This window comes from Aquarana catesbeiana, linkage group LG11 (genome assembly GCF_042186555.1).
Source record: "Aquarana catesbeiana isolate 2022-GZ linkage group LG11, ASM4218655v1, whole genome shotgun sequence".
Classification (NCBI taxonomy): domain Eukaryota; kingdom Metazoa; phylum Chordata; class Amphibia; order Anura; family Ranidae; genus Aquarana; species Aquarana catesbeiana.
The window spans coordinates 188,161,440-188,181,954 of NC_133334.1; the positions used below are offsets into that span (position 1 = coordinate 188,161,440).

The window sequence follows — 20,515 nt, forward strand, 5'->3', positions numbered from 1 at the left end:
TGTTTAATTTTTATTTTTAGTAATTTATAGTCCTCTCCATATATTTTTTAATTTTGTATGTCACGTTTACACAACACCATTATTATCTTGTATTTGTAAACCTCAAGGAGGTTGTTTGGTGTTGGTGTCCCTTGTTAATTTGACATTGTATTTTTTAAATGTACCTGCCTACTCACAAACAAACTGTCCTATTTTAATAAAAACACATAGGCAAGTATTTTCATAAAATAAAAATCCATTTATTCTGGCTCCTAATAACAAAATAAAGAGGGAAGGCAATGCTGGAGAAACTGTTGGAATTTGCGAAGCCTTTGGAACCCAGGGCATACATCAGCTCTGTGGATAAAAAAAAATGGTAGCTTGAGAAGTCCATCTAATAGGGAGCACAATCTGGTCCAGGACTCCCAGAGATCACGAACAGCAGCAGATGACATATATGTCCCCAGGCTGTGGTACTACGACAGGCTGCGTGTTCTGTCAGACCAGACTGAACCCAGGCAATCACTTTCTTCTCTTCGCTGCAACCTTCCCTCTACGCTAGCCTGCACCCTTCCCTGCAGCCTTTCCAGCAGGCTGTGGCTCTGGAGGTGGACTTGTGGCAGGAGGAGGAGGATGGGTGAGCGTACATAAGTGGATGTCATAGGTCATTTGGCCACTCAACCCCTTATGGATGGTCTCCATAATTTTTCACATTTGCAGCATGGGCCCTCCTCCATTTGCTGCAAATTTGAGGCTATATACATGCCATAGGCCTCTAAAGCGTTGAGGGGGGCTTTCAAGGCATCATTAGCCTCCTTAATGATTCCCAGTGCTGCCTCCTCCACGTTCCTTCCCTTCCTGGGCCTTTTGGTTGGAAGGTGGAGGGGAGGGACCTGGGATTGGGTGTGACTGGGCCTGGCCACCTCCTGGCTGCCATTTCCCCCCCGCCTCCTCCTGTGTGCCAAATTCCAGAGCCTCGTCCTGGCTGAGGTCTTCCTGTGTATGAAGAAGGGACTTAGTTTTTGGTTCATCAATCACACACAATTTTCAATAAATAGAAAAGACTATAATTTTGAGCCCAGCATTTGTCATTCTTGTCCCAATCATTTTTGTCCCCTACTGTCTATTAATATGTAAAACACTTTTTGTTAAATCTTTTATTTGTTAGCAATAATAACATCTAGTTAACAATCATTTTCCCACAAAAAATATGTTTAAACATACTATACCTGGCTCCATCTGGGCTCCTCAATTTCTTCCTGGATGGAAGGCCCAGGTTGGTCCTCGGAAGCCTCAGCTGGGGTTAAGGGAAGGGTGGATGGAAGGGGGACCGGAAGAGTCGAAAGTGATTCCCTGGCTTCCATCTAGTCATCGAGAAAACGTATCTTGTTGTAGTACCAAAGACTGGGTACATACACATCATCTGCTGCTGCTGCTCCTGACCTCAGGAACTTCTGGACCTTCTGAAGCTTCTTCCTATATGTGCTTCTCAAGCTAGCAATTTTTATTTTCAACAAACGTGATGTCTGCATTGGGGACCTGTGTTGTCACGAATTCCAGCAGTTTTTCTTCCTATATGTGCTTCTCAAGCTAGCAATTTTTATTTTCAACAAACGTTATGTCTGCGTTGGGGACCTGTGTTGTCACGAATTCCAGCAGTTTTTCCAGCGATGCCTTCCTTGCTGGTTTGTTTCTATATAAGGGGTTTTTCATCTCCCATAAATTCCTCATATCTCTGTATCAATCTATGAATTGTCCCATAAAATCAGGATCTTTAAATTGTTTCATTTTTTCTGAAAGACAAAACACAAGACAAAAACACTAAATATCAGGCTAAACTCTCCTAATCTTATCCCAATATAGGCCTCAATCTGGAATCAGTATAGGCCACTCATGTCCCAACATCTCCAGAATTCGACCCTTCCTGACTATTGACACCACAAAGCAACTTATTCACTCCTTGATTATTTCCCACCTTGACTACTGCAACTCTCTCCTTAATGGCCTACCCTTAAGCAGGCTATCCCCCCTTCAGTCTATTATGAATTCTGCTGCTAGACTAATACACCTCACTAACCGATCCATGACTGCTGCACCTCTCTGCCAATCCCTTCACTGACTTCCCCTACCCCCCTGTGTTAAATTAAAAATGCTTACCATAACATACAAGGCCATTCATAACATCGCCCCCATCTACATCGCCAACCTCATCTGCAGATATCGCCCAAATCGTCCCCTCCGCTCCTCCCAGGACCTCCTGCTCTCTAGCTCCCTTGTTACCTCCTCCCATGCTCGCCTTCAGGACTTCTCCAGAGTCTCTCCCATCCTCTGGAACTCCCTGCCCCAGTATGTCCGATCAGCCCCTACCCTGTCCACCTTTAGGAGATCCCTGAAAACTCATTTATTCAGGGAAGCCTATTCCACACCCACCTAAGAACTGTCCCAGAGCCACCCCATCAAATCATTCTCTGCAGCTATTACCTTTTGTACCACCACCCCCTCCCTTTAGAATGTAAGCTCTACGAGCAGGGCCCTCCTGTACCTTTTGTATTGAACTGTACTGTAATGTTGTCCCCCCTATACATTGTAAAGCGCTGCTTAAACTGTTGGCGCTATATAAATCGTGAATAATAATTAAAAATATTACCTTCGTTATTACATTCGTCGCTTCCGTTCCTCCTTCCGCATACAGAACGTAGTTACGACACACGCATGTTAGCTTTATATACACTGCACATGCGTGAAACTCCGCACGTGTCACCCGCCCCTGACGTTCTTTTCTCAAGCATATTCCCCACCCCTTCTCTCTTCGGTGCGCAGTAGGAGCAACATGGCAGAGACACAGGTGGTTGGCAATTTGTCATCTAGTGAGAAGGAAAGCCCGGAGCCCCAAATGTCAGGATACAGGAGGAGGAGATTTAAGGCCACCAACATGGCCTTTGATGTGATGGTGGAGATCTTGCGCAGGGAGGAATATAATGGGAAACATGGTCCGTACGCTCATCACAATTTTAGCGAAAGGACCAAATCATGACTACAGTTGTGAACACTCTGGAGCACAAGTTTGGGGTACGACGGTCCAAAGAACAATTAAGGAAGCGCTGGTCTGACATAAAACTGAGGGAGCCGGATCAGTATCGCAAAATAAAGGAGGTGCTTCAAAAAAGTAAGTACTTGTCGTGTGTTCCTATTATGATTATTAAATTGCATGTTGCTCCATGTACTTTTCTTTACTGTTGTACAGTTTTAAATGGCTACTTTCATGTTCGTGGGCACAGTCATCGTTCGTAGGAAACATCGTTCATAGGAAACATTGATCGTTTGCCAATAAATACGGTGTATTTAGCTGATACCGGGTTATAATTACATTTTGGTAATGCTAATTTGTCTTATTAAAAGAAGTTTCGGACATTGTTGTCTAGATGTCTTTGAAATTTGAATGAATTGCAAATTTGATTCAGTGGAATGTAAGGAGAGGACACTCAGCAGCTGTTTACACATCTGGATTCAGGAGCACTAGTGTGGGACACCAGAGCACATTTTTTAGGGTAACCCACACAGGTGCTCCAGTGGATACTTGGGGTGTCTCCATCTGTGAAACTTGGCCAAAAAAGGTAAGTATTCCAGCTTGGTAAAAACTGACTTTTAATCATGTCTTCAACTTGGATCTCTTCCCAAACAGACAATTGTACACCACTTTAAAGCAATGTTTCATATTCCTATTTCTGGACTCAAATATCTGTGTGCTTAATTATACCTTTTGTTTCATTATCATAGGGGAGAAAAGACTTAGACAACAGTCAGAGGATCCCAGGGACCCCCGACCTCGCCAGCCTGATTGGAAAGTTAGCCCTACCCCCCCGAGGATCTGGAGGAAGGAGAGGTGGAGGAAGTGGAAAAGATGGGCACCCCACCAGGTGAGTGTCTGACACCCCAGCTTCAGGTAATCTATGTATGCCTGCATATTTCTAAATACATGTTTTTTCAACAATTTTAGGTGATGCTCTGGTTGTGGAAGAGGAAGCGGCGGAACGTTTCAGCAGGGCCAGCGCCCAAACCCTCATTCAATAAATTATGTGGATGCAAAATCGCCTTGACATTACGCAGCAGGAAATGAAGAACATGATCGATGTTTTGGGGAGAATATAATCCTTTTTTTCCCTCAAATCCGATCATGTTTTCTTTTTCTTTTTAGATTGCCCCAAAAAGTGTTTTTTATATTTGTACATTTTTAAAAGCCAAATTTTGAAGATGCACACGGTGTGTCAACATGTGCTATCTGCCATCAGGGGATCTCAATGTACGCGTTTTGTGGGTGCAACCTCTTCCTCATGACTCTAGTAGGTGAGAGGAAGGGGTTGCACCCCCAAAACACGTCCATTGATTCCCCATGATGGGACATAGCACATGTTGACATTACCCATTTGGACTCCCAATTTGTGTGCATCTTCAAAATTTGGCTTTTACAACCCCATCTGATGAAAGCAATATCAAGACATTTTGGACAATATAATGTCTAATATTGCCTTCAGTGTTTCAATGTTAAACTTTGTAAGTTCCTGAGTTGTGTATGTTATGTTTTGAAACATGCCTGTTTATGTACCCTAAAAATTTAAATACAAAATAAACCAATAATTGGTGTTTTTATGAAAAATATGTTTTACAATGCACATGTGAATGTGCACAGTATATAAGATTTTATACTCAACAATGTCTGGCTTCTTCTTTCAATGATCAGTACCAGTTTTTGTGTAAAGTTGGTGTTTATACAGTGACAATGGGTGTTATTTGTTAATGGAAAAACCACTAGGCACTACAAGTGCACTAGGAGACATAAAAAATAAACCCAAGCAGTAAATGAAAATCAAGATTTTATCTGAGAAAAAAGAAAATTTATTGAAAATTTGGTGGCAAAGCAATGGCCCCCCTACCCGTAAAATATTGGACATAATTTTCCCTCACTTCACGGGCACTTTGGGGGAGCAAGCCAGGACGGCCTGCTTCCAGGGCCATCATTGGAACTTATGAAAGTCTGGCCTCAGGCCCAACAGAAGCAACATAACTAGGATTATGTTTTTTAGAAGATTGTGCAGGATGCAGCAACTCAAAATGATATGGTTCAGTTTGTATTCTGCCATATTTATCGCTGTTTGAAATAGGCGGAACTGGCTGGCCAGAATCCCAAAGGCATTCTCCACGACTCTTCTGGCTCTGGCCAGCCGGTAATTAAAAACCCTCTTCTCCGGGGTGAGGGTCCTTTGGGGGAATGGCCTCATCACGTGGTCCTCCAGAACGAATGCCTCATCTGCGCCGAACACAAATGGCAGTCCTTCCACGTTCTCTTTCGGAGGTGGCAATCCCAAACCACCACTCTCGAGACGTCGGTAGAACTCGGTCCGGGCAAATACTCCACCATCCGCCATCCAGCCATTCCTCCCCATGTCCACATACAGGAATTTAATATGTCGCCAACACCACCGCCATCAACACAATACTATTGAACCCCTTGTAATTATAGTAGTATGACCCCAAATGGGGTTGTGGGGCGATGTGGACATGCTTCCCATCGATTGTATATAATGGGGGGTAACTAATGCGCAAAACCACAATATAATAAGAACGGAAAGGAGCTGCCAACATAAATTAGTGATCTCACACAACTCAAGAAATAAATGTTAAATAAATAAGTGGCTAAAATAACCTGTGTAAAATAACGCTATCCAAACCTGTGAAGTAATAGTGATCCAGATAAATAAATATCAAAAACCAATCAATAAATATTAATCAATACATACAAAGCTAAATAAATAATGGTAAATAAATAAATAGCTCAATAATAGAGTGCAATGGTGGGTAAATCCAAATGATCAATCTTCAAAAGTGCAATAATCAATAATAAAGTGCAATGGTGCATAAATCAATAATCCTGCTAAGTGAATAAATTTTCTAAAGTGCAGTAATAAATACAAAAAAAAGTAATAATATGTGACACAACTGAGTAAATAACATCCAGTGAGTGTCCAAGGACAGGAAAAATCTGATACTGTGCAATAAATAAGTGAGCCAAAAAGTCCAATGAACCATGTACTACAACCCCCAGCAAACAGAGTCAAATCTTCTTACAACAGTTCATATACAAAAAAAAATGCAAGTGCAATAAACGATCGATGTGCAAAAAAATATTGTGATGTTTGTTCCATGCAAACACAATCCGGAGTGTGCCACCTGTTTCCCCCAGCCTCTCACCTCTAGCAGCGGCCCACAACGGGCCAAATCGAGCTTGAATCAGCAATGTATGCAGATATCCTCAGTCGATCAACCTCCAGTAGTCACCACAATGGGACACCCGATATCCAGCAGGCAACTTCAATCTCCAGAGCTCAGCAGATGCAGTGAGGGCATGTAGTAAAAGAGAAGCATGGCTCCATTGTGTAATATTTAAAAATGTATTTTACTCCAGCACAAGTAGTAGCTTATATTTAAAAAAGCGAGATGACAACAATCTGAACGAATACTTCCGGCCTCGGCCTGTACATGTCAGAATGGAAAGAAGAGTCACTATATAATAATGTACCGCATCAACTTACATTATTTAAACAATATATAGATGACATTATTATAATCTGGAGTGGCAACAGAGAGAGCTCACTTGGGAGATAAGTGATGAAAAAATCAATTTCCTGGATTTAGTAATAGAAAGAGAAGGAAGCAAATTGATGATACAAACCTATTTTAAAACAGTTGATAGGAACAGCTATTTGCCCCTTGATAGCTGTCATCATACCCTGTGGTTAGATAATATACCAAAGGGTCAGCTAATCAGACTAAGACGGAATTGCACCACTAAAAAAGTATTTTTGAATCAAGCAAAAATGATTGGGGAAAGATTTGTTCATAATGGATACCATGCTGAGTTTATTGAAGAAAAAATATGGGATGTCTCACTACTAGATAGAGAAAAATTGATACAAGATAACATAAAAAATACAGCCAATCAAGATAAGGTACCTATAGATATGGATTTCAATATCCAACACAAGCAAATTGAGAGAATTTTTAAAAAATATTGGAATATCATCAGAGCAGATCGCCATTTAGGCACTATTCTCCCGGAAAGACCAAAATATACCTATAAGAGGGCTCCAACCCTCCTCGAAGGTAAAGGATAATACCCTTGTAGAAGTTGTTACACGTGCTGACACACAAAAGAAAGCAAGAAAACAAAATCTAGCTGCGCCTCAACTGTGACTTAAAAAAACTACATAATAGAAGATTTTATATCATGTCGCAGTCAGTGAAGGTGTCGTGTACCTTTTGGAGTGCCCCTGTCATATCCAATATATTGGCAGAACGAAGAGGGAATTATGGAAGAAGCTGAGGGAATATGTTCAGAACATCAAAAAAGGCATTGAGAAGCATAGTCTGTCAAGACATTATGCAAAATATCATAATAGTGAACCCTCATCACTAAAAGTCTGTGGAATAGAAAAATACAAACCCCACTGGAGGGGTGATAATAAAATAATTAAGATTAGCCAAGCTGACTCTCGATGGATATATGAATTACGTACTTTGTCGCCACTAGGACATAACATCAAATTTTACCTTAATTATATTATATATATTATTTTCGTTTTATTTTATTTTATACGGTTTATATCAGGGGTATGCAATTAGCGGACCTCCAGCTGTTGCAAAACTACAAGTCCCATCATGCCTCTGCCTCTGGGTGTCATGCTTGTGGCTGTCAGAGTTTTGCAATTCCTTATGGGACTTGTAGTTCTGCAACAGCTGGAGGTCCGCTAATTGCATATCCTTGGTTTATATGGTCATTATTGTTCCTTGGTGGAATTTGTTATTTTACCACTAGATGGTGTCAGAGAGTCTTTGCCCTGAGCTATTGAGCTGTTGTACTCTTATTTTGTTAGTTGTCATCAGTTAGACCAGTCTTTAATTACTGTTATTTATATTACTGGTCATTGTATGACGCCTCAAGGAATTTAGGAATTCTATTTTAGAAATGTCAGTGATTACATTTTCACTAGATGTCACCAGTGAGACCTAGAGCCCTTTGGCTATTTTTATTTTATGAATTTCCTCTTGAAGTGTTAGGTATCACATTCCCACTAGATGTCATCAGTGAGTTTTGGAGGATTTTCTGTATGTTTATATATTTTTCCTACCACCAGATGGCGCTTGTTATGTGCTGTATGTATCTATTATGTGACTGATTAGAAAATAATTTTTCCAGAATTTTTATCAAGATTTTTAAATATTTAAATTCATTTTTAACTTTTAGCGAATATTCCATTTCAGGTGTATATGATGTTTTTATCGCTTATTGAATTGATTGAAGATATGTCATTGATTGTATTCGCTGTTGCTATGACAGAGGAAGAGACTATTTAAACTGGCATACCGACACCTTGACCCTTTGATAAAGTCACGTGAGCAGTGAAGCAACACGTCAGGAAGGAGTCAGGTGTCGTCACTTCCGGTCACGGCCGAGGCTGGAAGTATTCTTTCAGATCATTTTCATCTCGCTTTTTTAAATGTAAGTTACTACTTGTGCTTGAGTAAAATATTTTTTTTTAATTTTACACAGTGGAGCCATCCTTCTCTTTTACTACATGCCCTCACTGCATCTGCTGAGCTCTGGAGATTGAAGTTGCCTGCCGGATATCGGGTGTCCCATTGTGGTGACTACTGGAGGTTGATCGACTGAGGATATCTGCATCCATTTCTGATTCAAGCTCAATTTGGCCCATTGTGGGCCGCTGCTAGAGGCGAGAGGCTGGGGGAAACAGGCGGCGCTCTCCGGATTGTGTTTGGATGGAACAGACATCATAATATATATTTTTTTGTATATGAACTGTTGTAAGAAGATTTGACCCTGTTTGCTGGGAGTTGTAGTACATGGTTCATTGAACTTTTCGGCTCACTTATTTATTGCACAGTATCGGATTTTTCCTGTCCTTGGACATTCACTGGATTATATTTACTCAGTTGTGTCACATATTATTACACTTTATTTTTGTATTTATTACTGCACTTTAGAAGATTTATTCACTTAGCAGGATTATTGATTTATGCACCATTGCACTTTATTATTGATTATTGCACTTTTGAAGATTGATCATTTGGATTCACCCACCATTGCACTCTATTATTGAGCTATTTATTTATTTACCATTATTTATTTAGCTTTGTATGTATTGATTAATATTTATTGATTGATTGGTTTTTGATATTTATCTGGATCACTATTACTTCACAGCTTAGGTAGAGTTATTTTACACAGGTTAGTTAGCGCCACATATTTATTTAACCTTCCCATCGATTGCCCCTCCACAGTTGGGAAATTCCCAACAGGTGGCAAAGTGGGAGGCCACAGTCTGCCATTCCTGTGGCGTTGAAGGAAACTGGGGAGTGAAACAAAAAAAAAAATTGTCATTTGCACATAAACATGGCAAGCAGATTAGACACAAACATTCTTGGCCAACATCAGTATAACATTTATTTTAAGGAGTATTTAAAGGCCCACTTATCAGATTCTTCCACCCCTCTGATGGCCCATAGGACAGAAATAACATTTGTCCACATTTTAGGGGGTTTTAGGGTAAACCACTACAATGGAGCTGACAAAATACATTAAGTGACTAGCCTATAGGTGTATATGGGCCCAGGATAGCATGCTGGGGAGGTTAGTGAAGGCAAATATTCATAAAGGACAAAAAAGGAGCATTAAAAGATTACAGCATGCATGAGGACAAAGGGGACATTCACAGCATATTACAATCATGGTAATTAGGGAATGAGGAAAGAAATACAATATATTAGCAAACATTAAATACATATAATGTGATGTTGAAGGGAAAACTTACCTTAATATAGTCCTTCTGCAGGACCTGGATGATGGCAGAACAGGTCTCTGGGATAATGATCTCCAGAGCCTGGGGGGAGGTGCCTGTCGAGAACTTGAGGTCCTGCAGGCTTCTCCCAGTCGCCAAGTACCGCAACGTGGCGACAAGCCTCTGCTCTGGAGCGATGGCTTGCCGCATGCAGGTGTCCTGCCTGCTCATATAAGGGGACAGCAAAGCCAACAAACAGTGAAAAATGTGGTCCATCATCCGGAGATAATTCCTGAAATCATCAGGATTATTCTCACGGAGCAAAGGCATATGAGAGAATTGGTCACGCTGGAGCAACCAATTCTTCGTCCATGAACTCCTCCCCACCCTGTTCATGGACTGGGCTTGTGTCAAAGCTAAAACCCCAACACCAAGCCCCCGCACAGCACGAACTCTACGACGAGCACGTACCCGCAACATGGCTTCAAAACGGTCGGCTGGTCAGAATGCATTGAAGAACAGCAAGGCCTGTGAAGAGCGAGCTGGAAATCGGCAACAAGCAGACAAGTACTCACTGAAAAAACAAATACGAACTGTCTACATGCACTGAAAAGCAGATACAAACCCACAAGCACAAACTGAACAGCAGTAAAACGATCTGAAAAGCTTCAGTCTGAAAAGCGTGAATCGTCTCTCACCAAACTTCTACTAACACGAGATAAACACGAGATTAACAGAAGGATCCCAAAGGGTGGCACACTTCGTTTTGAACTTCCCTTTTGTAGACCCGTCGTATGTGTTGTACGTCACCACATTTTTGGCTGTCGTAATTTGGTGTGATCATGTGTTTGCAAGGCAAGCTTGAGCGGAATTCCATCGGAAAAGCCGTCATATATTTTTCCGACGAGAAATCCGATTGTGTGTACGCGGCATTACAGTTTATTTGGTAGCATTTGAATCAGTCACTGACAGTCAGGAGCTTTTTTACCTGTGAGTCTCACTAGTGTACCAGTAAATTTGGAGACAGCAATGTAAAATCGAAGGTACACTAGTGAAGAGGCCTACACATTTCTGAGCATGACCGATTAGTGAAGAGGAAGTCACTCATCTGTCAGATTCAGGCTCAGAATATGATCCTGTAGACAGCAGCGGCACCCTGACAGATAGCTCTGATTACGGAGTTGTGGTCCCTGCCAAGGTCAGGCGTACCAGACCCCATTCTGCTGTCGTTGAGGTGCAAGAACCGCAGGGCTCTCGTATGAAGCAGAGAGCCAGTACTAGTGCCGCTCATCCATCTAGTGAACTGGCAAGCACCAGCGGCCTAGTACACCCTGGTCGTAGTCAAACTAACACTGCAGTAACACGTGGTGACGTGGCGAGTCCCATAAGTTCAGTTCAAGCTGGGGTGGTGGCTAGCACAACTAGTGTCCTGCAGCCACCAAGAAGAAGACAAACAAAGGCCCGTCAAGCCGATAGTGCCCTTCCTGCTGCATTCGCCAATCCTAAATTGGGAACCCACCACTTCTGCAGCACCCGTACTCCCCCCATTCACTGGCCACCCTGGAATTCAGGTTGAAACAGTTGATTTTACGTCACTTGATTTTTATTCGCAATAATAGATCTATTGTGGACCTCGGGGTGACCCTGGATATGATCAGCTCTACAAAATTCAGCCCCTCATAAACCACTTCAACCAATGGCTTGTAGCCTTGTTTACTCCCCATCAAGTTGTCTTCATTGATGAGTCCCTGATTAAGTTTTCTGTCCGCTTGTCTTTCAAACAGTATCTTCCCAGCAAGCGTGCCAGATATGGGGTCAATATTGTTCAAACATTATTACCACATGTGTGAGACTTTTTGGGAGCCTAGCTGCGTATAGGACCCCAAAAACCAACCACCACCTGTATTTTGGGGTGTAATTCCACATATAACCATGCCATGTTTGAACAATATATCATTTAGTGACAATGTGTAAAAAAAAAAAATAATAAAATTGTAATTTTCCCGAAGCTTGTGGCAAATATAAAATATTCCATGGACTCAACATGCCTCTCAGCAAATAGCTTGAAGTGTCTTCTTTCCAAAATGGGGTCATTTGGGGGGGTTTGTGCTATCTTGTCATTTCATGGCCTCCGAAACTGTGAAAGGTAGTGAGGAAGTGAAATCGCCATTTTACGCCCTTAGCCTGAAGGCGGTGCTTGGTTTTTGGGGTTCTGTACACAGCTAGGCTCCCAAAAAGTCTCACACGTGGTATCTCCATACTCAGGAGAAGCAGCAGAATGTAGTTTGGGTATAATTTCACATATGCCCATGACATGTTTGAGCAATAGATCATTTAGTGACAACTTTGTACAAAAAAAAAAATTGTAATTTTCCCGCAACTTGTGGCAAAATATTAAATATTCCATTGACTCAACATGCCTATCAGCAAATAGCTTGGGGTGTCTACTTTCCAAAATGGGGTCATTTGGGGGGTTTTGTGCTATCTTGTCAATTCATGGCCTCCGAAACTGATAGGTAGTGAGGAAGTGAAATCACCATTTTACACCCTTAGAAAGCCTGAAGGCGGTGCTTGGTTTTCGGGATCCTGTACGCGGCTAGGCTCCCAAAAAGTCTCACATGAGGTATTCCCACACTCAGGAGAAGTAGCAGAATGTATTTTGGGGTGTAATTCCACATATAACCATGACATGTGTGAGCAATATATCATTTAGTGACAACTTTTGTGTAAAAAAAAAAAACATCAAAAGAAAGCTCTATTTGTGGGAAAAAAAGGACGCAAATTTCGTTTGAGCAATATATCATTTAGTGACAACTTTTGTGTAAAAAAAAAAAAACATCAAAAGAAAGCTCTATTTGTGGGAAAAAAAGGACGCAAATTTCGTTTGGGTACAGCATTGCATGACCGCGCAATTACCAGGTAAAGCGGCGCAGTGCCGAATTGTAAAAAGTGCTCCGGTCATTGAGCAGCCAAATCCTCCGGGGCTGAAGTGGTTAACCACTTGACCACTGGGCACTTAAACCCCCTTAATACCCAGACCAATTTTCAGCTTTTGGTGCTCCACAATTTGAATGACAATTACTCAGTTATGCAACATTGTATCTATATGAAATTTTTGTCCTTTTTTTCACACAAATAGAGCTTTCTTTTGGTGGTATTTAATCAACACTGGGTTCTTTATTTTTTGCGCTATAAAAGAAAAAAGACAGAAAAATCGTTAAAAAAAAAATGCATTTTTCTTCATTTCTGTTATAAAATTTTGCAAATTAGTAATTTTTCTTCATATATTTTGGCCAAAATTTATACTGCTACATATGTTTGGTAAAAATAACCCAAATCAGTGGATATTATTTGGTCTTTGTGAAAGTTATAGAGTCCAAAAGCTATGGTACCAATATCTGAAAATTGATCACACCTGAAGCACTGACGGCCTATCTAATTTCTTGAGACCCTAATATGCCAGAAAAGTATAAATACCCCCCAAATGACCCCTTTTTGGAAAGAAGACATTCCGAGGTATTTAGAAAGATGCATGGTGAGTTTTTTGAAGTTGTCATTTTTTCCACAATTCTTTGCAAAATCAAGTTTTTTTTACTTTTTTTTTTTTTTTTTTTTTTGCACAAAATTGTCATATTAGCAGGTTATTTCTCACACACCGCATATGCATAGCACAAATTACACCCCAAAACACATTTTGCTATTACTCCTGAGTACGACGATAACACATGTCTGAGACTTTTACACAGCGTGGCCACATACAGAGACCCAACATGCAGGGGAGCACCTTCAGGCGTTCTGGAGCACCCAGGCCAATTCTGACATTTCTCTCCTACATGTAAAAATCATCATTTATTAGCTAGAAAATTACATAGAACCCCAAAACGTTATATATATTTTTTTAGCAAAGACCCTACAGAATACAATGGTGGTCATTGCAACTTTTTATCTCGCACGGTATTTGCACAGCAATTTTTTGAACGCGTTTTTTTGGAAAAAAAAGTTTTGTGCTTTAAAAAAAACAAAACCATAAAGTTAGCCCAATGTTTTTGCATAATGTGAAAGATGAAGTTACGCCGAGTAAATAGATACCCAACATGTCACCTTTCAAAATTGCACACGCTTGTGGAATGGCGCCAAACTTCGCTACTCAAAAATCCCCATCGGCTACGCTTTAAAATGTTTTACTGGTTACATGTTTTGAGTTACAGAGGAGGTCTAGGGCCAAAATTATTGCTCTCGCTCTACCGATCGCAGCGATATCTCACATGTGTGGTTTGAACACCGTTTCATATGTGGGCAGGACTTATGTATGCGTTCGCTTCTGCATGCGAGCACACGGGGACAGGGGTGCTTTAAAAAAAATTTTATTGTTCATTTTACTTTATTTTGGTTTGACGCTTTTTTCCAAAAAATGTTTTTTGGACCACTTTTATTCCTATTACAAGGAATGTAAACATCCCTTGTAATAGGAATATGGCATGACATGTCCTCTTTACAGTGAGATATGGGGTCAATAAGACCCCACATCTCACCACTAGGCTGGGAAGCCTGAAATTAAGTAGCAGAGTATTGCACAGTGTGTGGGGTATTGCAGAGTATTGTGGGGGTATTGCAGAGTATTGTGAGGGTATTGCAGAGTATTGTGGGGGTATTGCACAGTATTGTGGGGGTATTGCACAGTATTGTGGGGGTATTGCAGAGTATTGCACAGTGTTGTGGGGCATTACAGAGTATTGCAGGGCATTACAGAGCATTAGGGATGGCTGAGCATGGATGGATGGATGGCTGGATGTCACTGAGCAGCGCTGTGGGCACTAAATCCCCCTCTCCGCTCACAGTGTACCGATCAGTACAGAGAGGGGAGGAGAGGAACCGGCATCATGAGATGACGCCAGTTTGTTTACATGTGATCGCTCCGTCATTTGACGGAGCGATCACATGGTAAATTGCCGCGATCAGCGGCCATTTACCGGGATCCGTGATGCGCCGGGTCCTCTGGACCCGGTGGTTACGGATGTGTTCTGGTGCGTGCCCCAGGGGGCGCGCGAGAGGGGAATTCTGGGAGGACGTCATAGTACGCCCTCCCAGAGTTAAGCAACCGCCCTGCAGCCATCATTCGGCTATGGGCCGGTTGTTAAGTGGTTAAAGGCTTCCTTTTCTTTGGCCAGTTCAGCTATTCAGCCAGCTGTTGCAGCAATTGGTATCGGCCAGTCCGTAAAGAATCAGGTCAAACGGCCTGATAGGCCTAACCAGGAGGATGATCTGCCTGAAGGTAAGACAGATATTCCTCGAGCGCTGTATTTTTCTGTTGATGCCTTAAAGGATTCAATACAGCAGGTTTCTCGTTTTGGCTCTCGTCTTTTACATATGCGCAGACTTGTGGCTTAAGAACTGGTGAGCCAAGCTTCCTTGTAAAAAGTTATTGGCAGGTTTCTCTTTTCATGGGAAATGTTTATTTGGTGATCATTTGGACAAATATATCCAAAAGATTTCCAGAGGGAAGAGTTCTCTACTCCCTGTGAAGAAAAGCACCAGACGTCCCTCGTTTAAAACCTCAGGGACTGCTTCCTCAAATGTCTCAGCGTCAAGGCCAACAGGGAGCTAGGGCCAGGGGCAAGCTGCAGGGCCAGAAGAATCCCTGGGTCCAAAGCTCTTCTAAACCCAGCACCAAGCCCTCCTTTTGAGGGGACGCCCCCACTCCATCGAGTGGGGGAATGGCTGCTGCACTTTGCGGACATTTGGAGTACAATAATTCAGGACGAATGGTTCACCTCAATTATATCTTGCTGTTACAAGCTGGAGTTGCGGGGGGGTTCCCCCCCAGAGGTTTTTAAGATCCAGCGTTCCCTTGGATCCTTTAAAAAGAAACTTATTGATTCAGGCACTGCATCATCTAGTGCATCAAGGAGTGATTGTAGAGGTTCCTGTATGCGAAAGGGGCACAGGGTTTTACTCAAACCTGTCTACAGTCCAGAAACCAAACGGGGACACAAGGCCCATTTTGGACCTAAGATCCCTGAACAAGTATCTACTGATACAGTCCTTTCGGATGGAGTCTGTCCGCTCAGTAGTAGCCTCACTCCAGAGGGGAGGTTTTCTATCCTCCATCGATATAAAGGACGCATATTTACACATACCTATCCTTCAGCCTCATCAGAGGTTCCTATGTTTTGCAGTAGATGAAAGTCATTTTCAGTTTGTGGCTCTACCCTTCGGGCTTGCTACAGCAACACCCCCCGGTTCGGTTCGCACCAGAACCTGCGAACGGACCGAAAATTCGCACGAACGTTAGAACCCCATTGACGTCTATGGGACTCGAACGTTCGAAATCAAAAGTGCTCATTTTAAAGGCTAATTTGCATGGTATTGTCCTAAAAAGGGTTTGGGGACCCCGGTCCTACCCCAGGGGACTTGTATCGATGCAAAAAAAACTTTTAAAAGTGGCCGTTTTTTCGGGAGCAGTGATTTTAATGATGCTTAAAGTAAAAAAAAAAAAAAGTGAAATATTCCTTTAAATATCGTACCTGGGGTGTGTCTATAGTATGCCTGTAAAGTGGCGCGTGTTTCCCGTGTTTAGAACAGTCCCTGCACAAAATGTCATTTTTAAAGGAAAAAATCTCATTTAAAACTGCTTGCAGGTTTAATGTAATGTCGGGTCCTGGCAATATGGATGAAAATCAGTGAGACAAACGGCATGGGTACCCCCCCAGACCATTACCAGGCCCTTTGGGTCTTGTATGGATATTAAGGGGAACCCCGCACCCAAAGTAAAATAAGGAAAGGTGTGGGGCCACCAGGCCCTATATACTCTGAACAGCAGTATACAGGCGGTGCAAACAAGACAGGGACTGTAGGTTTGTTGTTAAATAGAATCTGTTTGTAATTTTTAACGGGTACATTTTTAACGTGTTTAGCTCCAGCCAAAAAATCTTTTTTAAGCTTTTTAGAAAACAGTGAAGGGTTATCACCCCTGTGACATTTGTTTTGCTGTCTTTCCTCCTCTTCAGAAGATTTCACCTCACTTTTTGTCCCAATGACAAATGTTTTTTGAAAATTTGGGGTTTTTTGTGGAACAAGGATTGGAAAGCATCAGTGGAAAGGAGAAATGTTTTTCCCATATTAACTCTTACAGGAGAGAATTTCCCTTCCTAGGGGTAGATTTCATCTCACGTCCTGTTGTCTCCTTCCGTTTGCAAGTAGGAGTCGTTTGTAAGTTAGATGTTTGAAAGTAAGGGCCTGCCCTATATACTCAGCAGAAATTTGGGCCTTAGGTGGTGTTGTGGCCACAACACTGTAAGCCCTCACAGGGCCCTGCTGTGAGATATTAGATCAAGAATTGTAATTACATGCCCCTGTTGAACAAGGGCAGAAAAATTGGGCCTTTGGTGGTGGTGGTGCCACAACACTGTAAGTCCTCACTCGCTCTTGGTTGGTGCAGAAATGGGCCCTGCTGTGAAATATTAGATCAAGAATTGTAATTACATGCCCCTGTTGAACAGGGGCTGAAAAATTAGGCCTTAGGCACTGGTGCTGGTGCCACAACACTGCAACCCCTCACAGATACTCTAGTTGGAACGCAGAAATGAGCCCTGCTGCAAAGTATTGCATCAAAAATTGTAATTACAGGCCCCTGTTAAACAGGGGCTGAAAAATTGGGCCTTAGGCACTGGCGCTGGTGCCACAACACTGCAACCCCTCTCAGATACTCTAGTTGTAACGCAGAAACGAGCCCTGCTGCAAAGTTTTGCATCAAAAATTGTAATTACACGCCCCTGTTAAACAGGGGCTGAAAAATTGGGCCTTAGGCACTGGTGGTGGTGCCCAGAACCAAAAATGTTCTTACAAGCTATCAGCGTGATGATTGAGGAGGAAGAGGATAATTACTCAGGGATAGTCACTCAGCATCAGCATAGGCAGTCTTTGAAGGGATCTGAGATTTCAAAAAAAATTATTCAGTTACATCAGCATCAGGTGCTTGGTAGCTGGTGGTGATCCAAGACTCATTCATTTTTATGAAGGTCAGTCGATCGACCGAGTCGGTGGACAGACGCACCCTGTGATCGGTTACAAAGCCTCCAGCAGCACTGAATGTGTGTTCCGAAAGAACGCTGGATGCAGGACAGGCTAGTAGCTCAATTGCATATTGTGCAAGCTCTGGCCAGTGATCCATCCTCAAGACCCAGTAACCCAGAGGATTTTCGGTGGGAAAGGTGTCCAAGTCAGATCTTGCCCCTAGGTATTCCTGCACCATGTAAAACAGACGCTGGCGATGGTTGCTGGAACCGATCATACCTTGGGGCTGCGGACCAAACAATTATCTGAACGCATTGGTCAGACGGCCACCTTCTCCACCGCTCCTTCTTTGACCGACTGAAGCCTCAGCAACACGTTGTCCAGAAACAGGAGTTTGTAACCTCCCAGTCTCTGGGAAGGCGTTGCACAGACCTTTCTGCAAGGCCTCCCGAAGATGTTTCATCCTCTGCTCCCTCTGCGATGGCAAGATAAGGTCCGCAACCTTACCCTTGTAACGTGGATCAAGGAGGGTTGCCAGCCAGTATTGGTCCTTCTCCTTGATACCACGAATACGAGGATCCTTACGCAGGCTTTGCAGGATCAGGGAGGCCATGCAGCGTAGGTTTGCTGAGGCATTCGGTCCGGAGTCCTCTGGGTCACTAAGGACGACATGGTCCGCAGCCACCTCCTCCCAGCCACGTACAAGTCCATACTGACACAATCTTCCTCCTCCTCCTCCTTACTGTGTGATCGGCGGGCACGCAGGAACACTGTCTGGATAAAGGGGGCCTTGAGAGCTAAGGAAGTCCTCCTCTTCCTGCCTCTGTTCTGCCTCAAGTGCCCTGTCCATTATTCCACGCAGCGTGTGCTCCAACAGGTGGACAAGGGGGACAGTGTCACTGATGCATGCACTGTCACTGCTCACCATCCTCGTGGCCTCCTCAAATGGTGACAGGACAGTGCATGCATCCCCTGATCATGGCCCACTGGCGTGGGGAAAAAAAAACAAGATCCCCTGACCCTGTCCTGGTGCCATAGTCGCACAGGTACTCATTGATGGCCCTCTGCTGCGTGTGCAGCCGCTGCAGCATGGCCAACGTTGAGTTCCACCTGGTGGGCATGTCACAGTTTAGGCGGTTCTTGGGCAGGTTAAACTCCTTTTGGAGGTCCGTCAGCCGAGCACTGGCATTATATGACCGTCGGAAATGCACACAGACTTTCCTGGCCTGCCTCAGGACATCCTGTAAGCCTGGGTACCTGCCCAAGAACCGCTGCACCACCAAGTTAAGGACATGAGCCAAACAGGGCACATGGGTCATTTGTCCCTGTCGGAGGGCAGAGAGGAGGTTGGTGCCATTGTCACAAACCACCATTCCTGCCTTAAGTTGGCGTGGCGTCAACCACCTCTGAACAACCTCCAACACTACTGCACCTTGTCCTGCATCCTTCCCAGCTGCCAGCAGAGTCACCCAATGCGCCGTGAAACTTAGGTAACGTCCCTGTCCATGCCTGCTGGACCATGAGTCAGCGGTAATATGCACCTTACCGCTGACCGCCCTGTCCAGCGAGGCATGGACATTGCCTTCCACATGCCGGTAGAGAGCCGGAATCACCTTCCGTGAGAAAAAGTGGCGTTTGGGTACCTGCCACTGAGGAACCGCACATTCCACAAACTCACGGAAGGGGGCAGAGTCTACCAACTGAAAAGGCAGCAGTTGAAGTGCTAGCAATTTTGCCAAGCTAGCATTCAACCGCTGGGCATGTGGATGGCTGGGAGCAAACTTCTTTCGGCGGTGCAGCAGCTGGGGCAGGGAAATTTGCCTGGTACAATCTGACGTCGGTGTACCAAAAGCACATTGCCCACAAGTACTTGGCTGTGACACACCTAATTCTACACCTTCATTCCTCTCAGTGCAGGTCTCAGAGAGGACTGAAGGTATAGTGGGGTTGGAGATCTCAGCTGATGAGGAGCAAGGAGAGGTCCTCTTTGTTCTTTGGTGTGGGTCTTTTAGATACGCTTGCCAACGAACTGCATGGCAGGTCAACATATGTCTGGTCAAGCATGTGGTACCCAAGCGGGAGATGTTTTGGCCACGCGAGATACGCTTGAGACATATGTTGCAAATAGCAGCGGTGCGATCTGATGCACTCGTCCCAAAAAAGGCCCACACCAAAGAACTTTTTGAATAATGCGCAGAGACTGCAGCGCCCTGCACATGTGGAGCTTTGGGGTGTGATGCAGTCAAGGTGCTGCCCTTAGGCTGGCCCCTGGAGGGCATCCTGCCTCGTTGGTGATGTGCCGCCTCCTCCTCCTCCTCTCTCCTATCAGGCACCCACGTTGAGTCAGTGACCTCATCATCCCCTCCCTTCTCATCACTGGAGCAAACCTGGCAGTATGCTGCAGCAGGGGGAGCATGACTGCCAGATTGCTGTCCTTCTTGGGCACCCCCTCTGTCCATGCTCACGTTACTGCCTTTATCGAGCTCAGTATCATCATCAGAGCCTTCCAAACGCTGGGCATCCTCCTGGAGCATGTACCCAACACTGTGGTCAAACAGTTCGAGGGACTCCTCAGGAGGACATGGTGGGGCTAGGGAAGGAGTCACTGATGACATTGGGAAGGGAAGAGGCTGCTGCTTTGGCAGACAAAGTACCCTGGGCATGGGTGAGAG

The 20,515-nt window shown here is 43.7% G+C and overlaps 1 protein-coding gene across 2 annotated transcripts in view; it reads left to right on the forward strand.

Moving 5' to 3' along the window:
* RCE1 (Ras converting CAAX endopeptidase 1) overlaps positions 1-20,515 on the forward strand; it is a 228,525-nt gene that overhangs the window by 147,660 nt on the left and 60,350 nt on the right. Inside the window, exons 6-7 of one of the 2 annotated variants that reach the window (XM_073605130.1) lie at positions 3,757-3,896; positions 3,977-4,256. The exons of the other annotated variant lie outside the window; for it this stretch is intronic. Of the exons in view, the coding sequence (XP_073461231.1) occupies positions 3,757-3,896; positions 3,977-4,096 (260 nt within the window). The 3' untranslated portion in view covers positions 4,097-4,256. Of the gene's footprint in view, positions 1-3,756; positions 3,897-3,976; positions 4,257-20,515 lie in introns of those variants that run through there. 2 annotated transcript variants of the gene reach the window in all.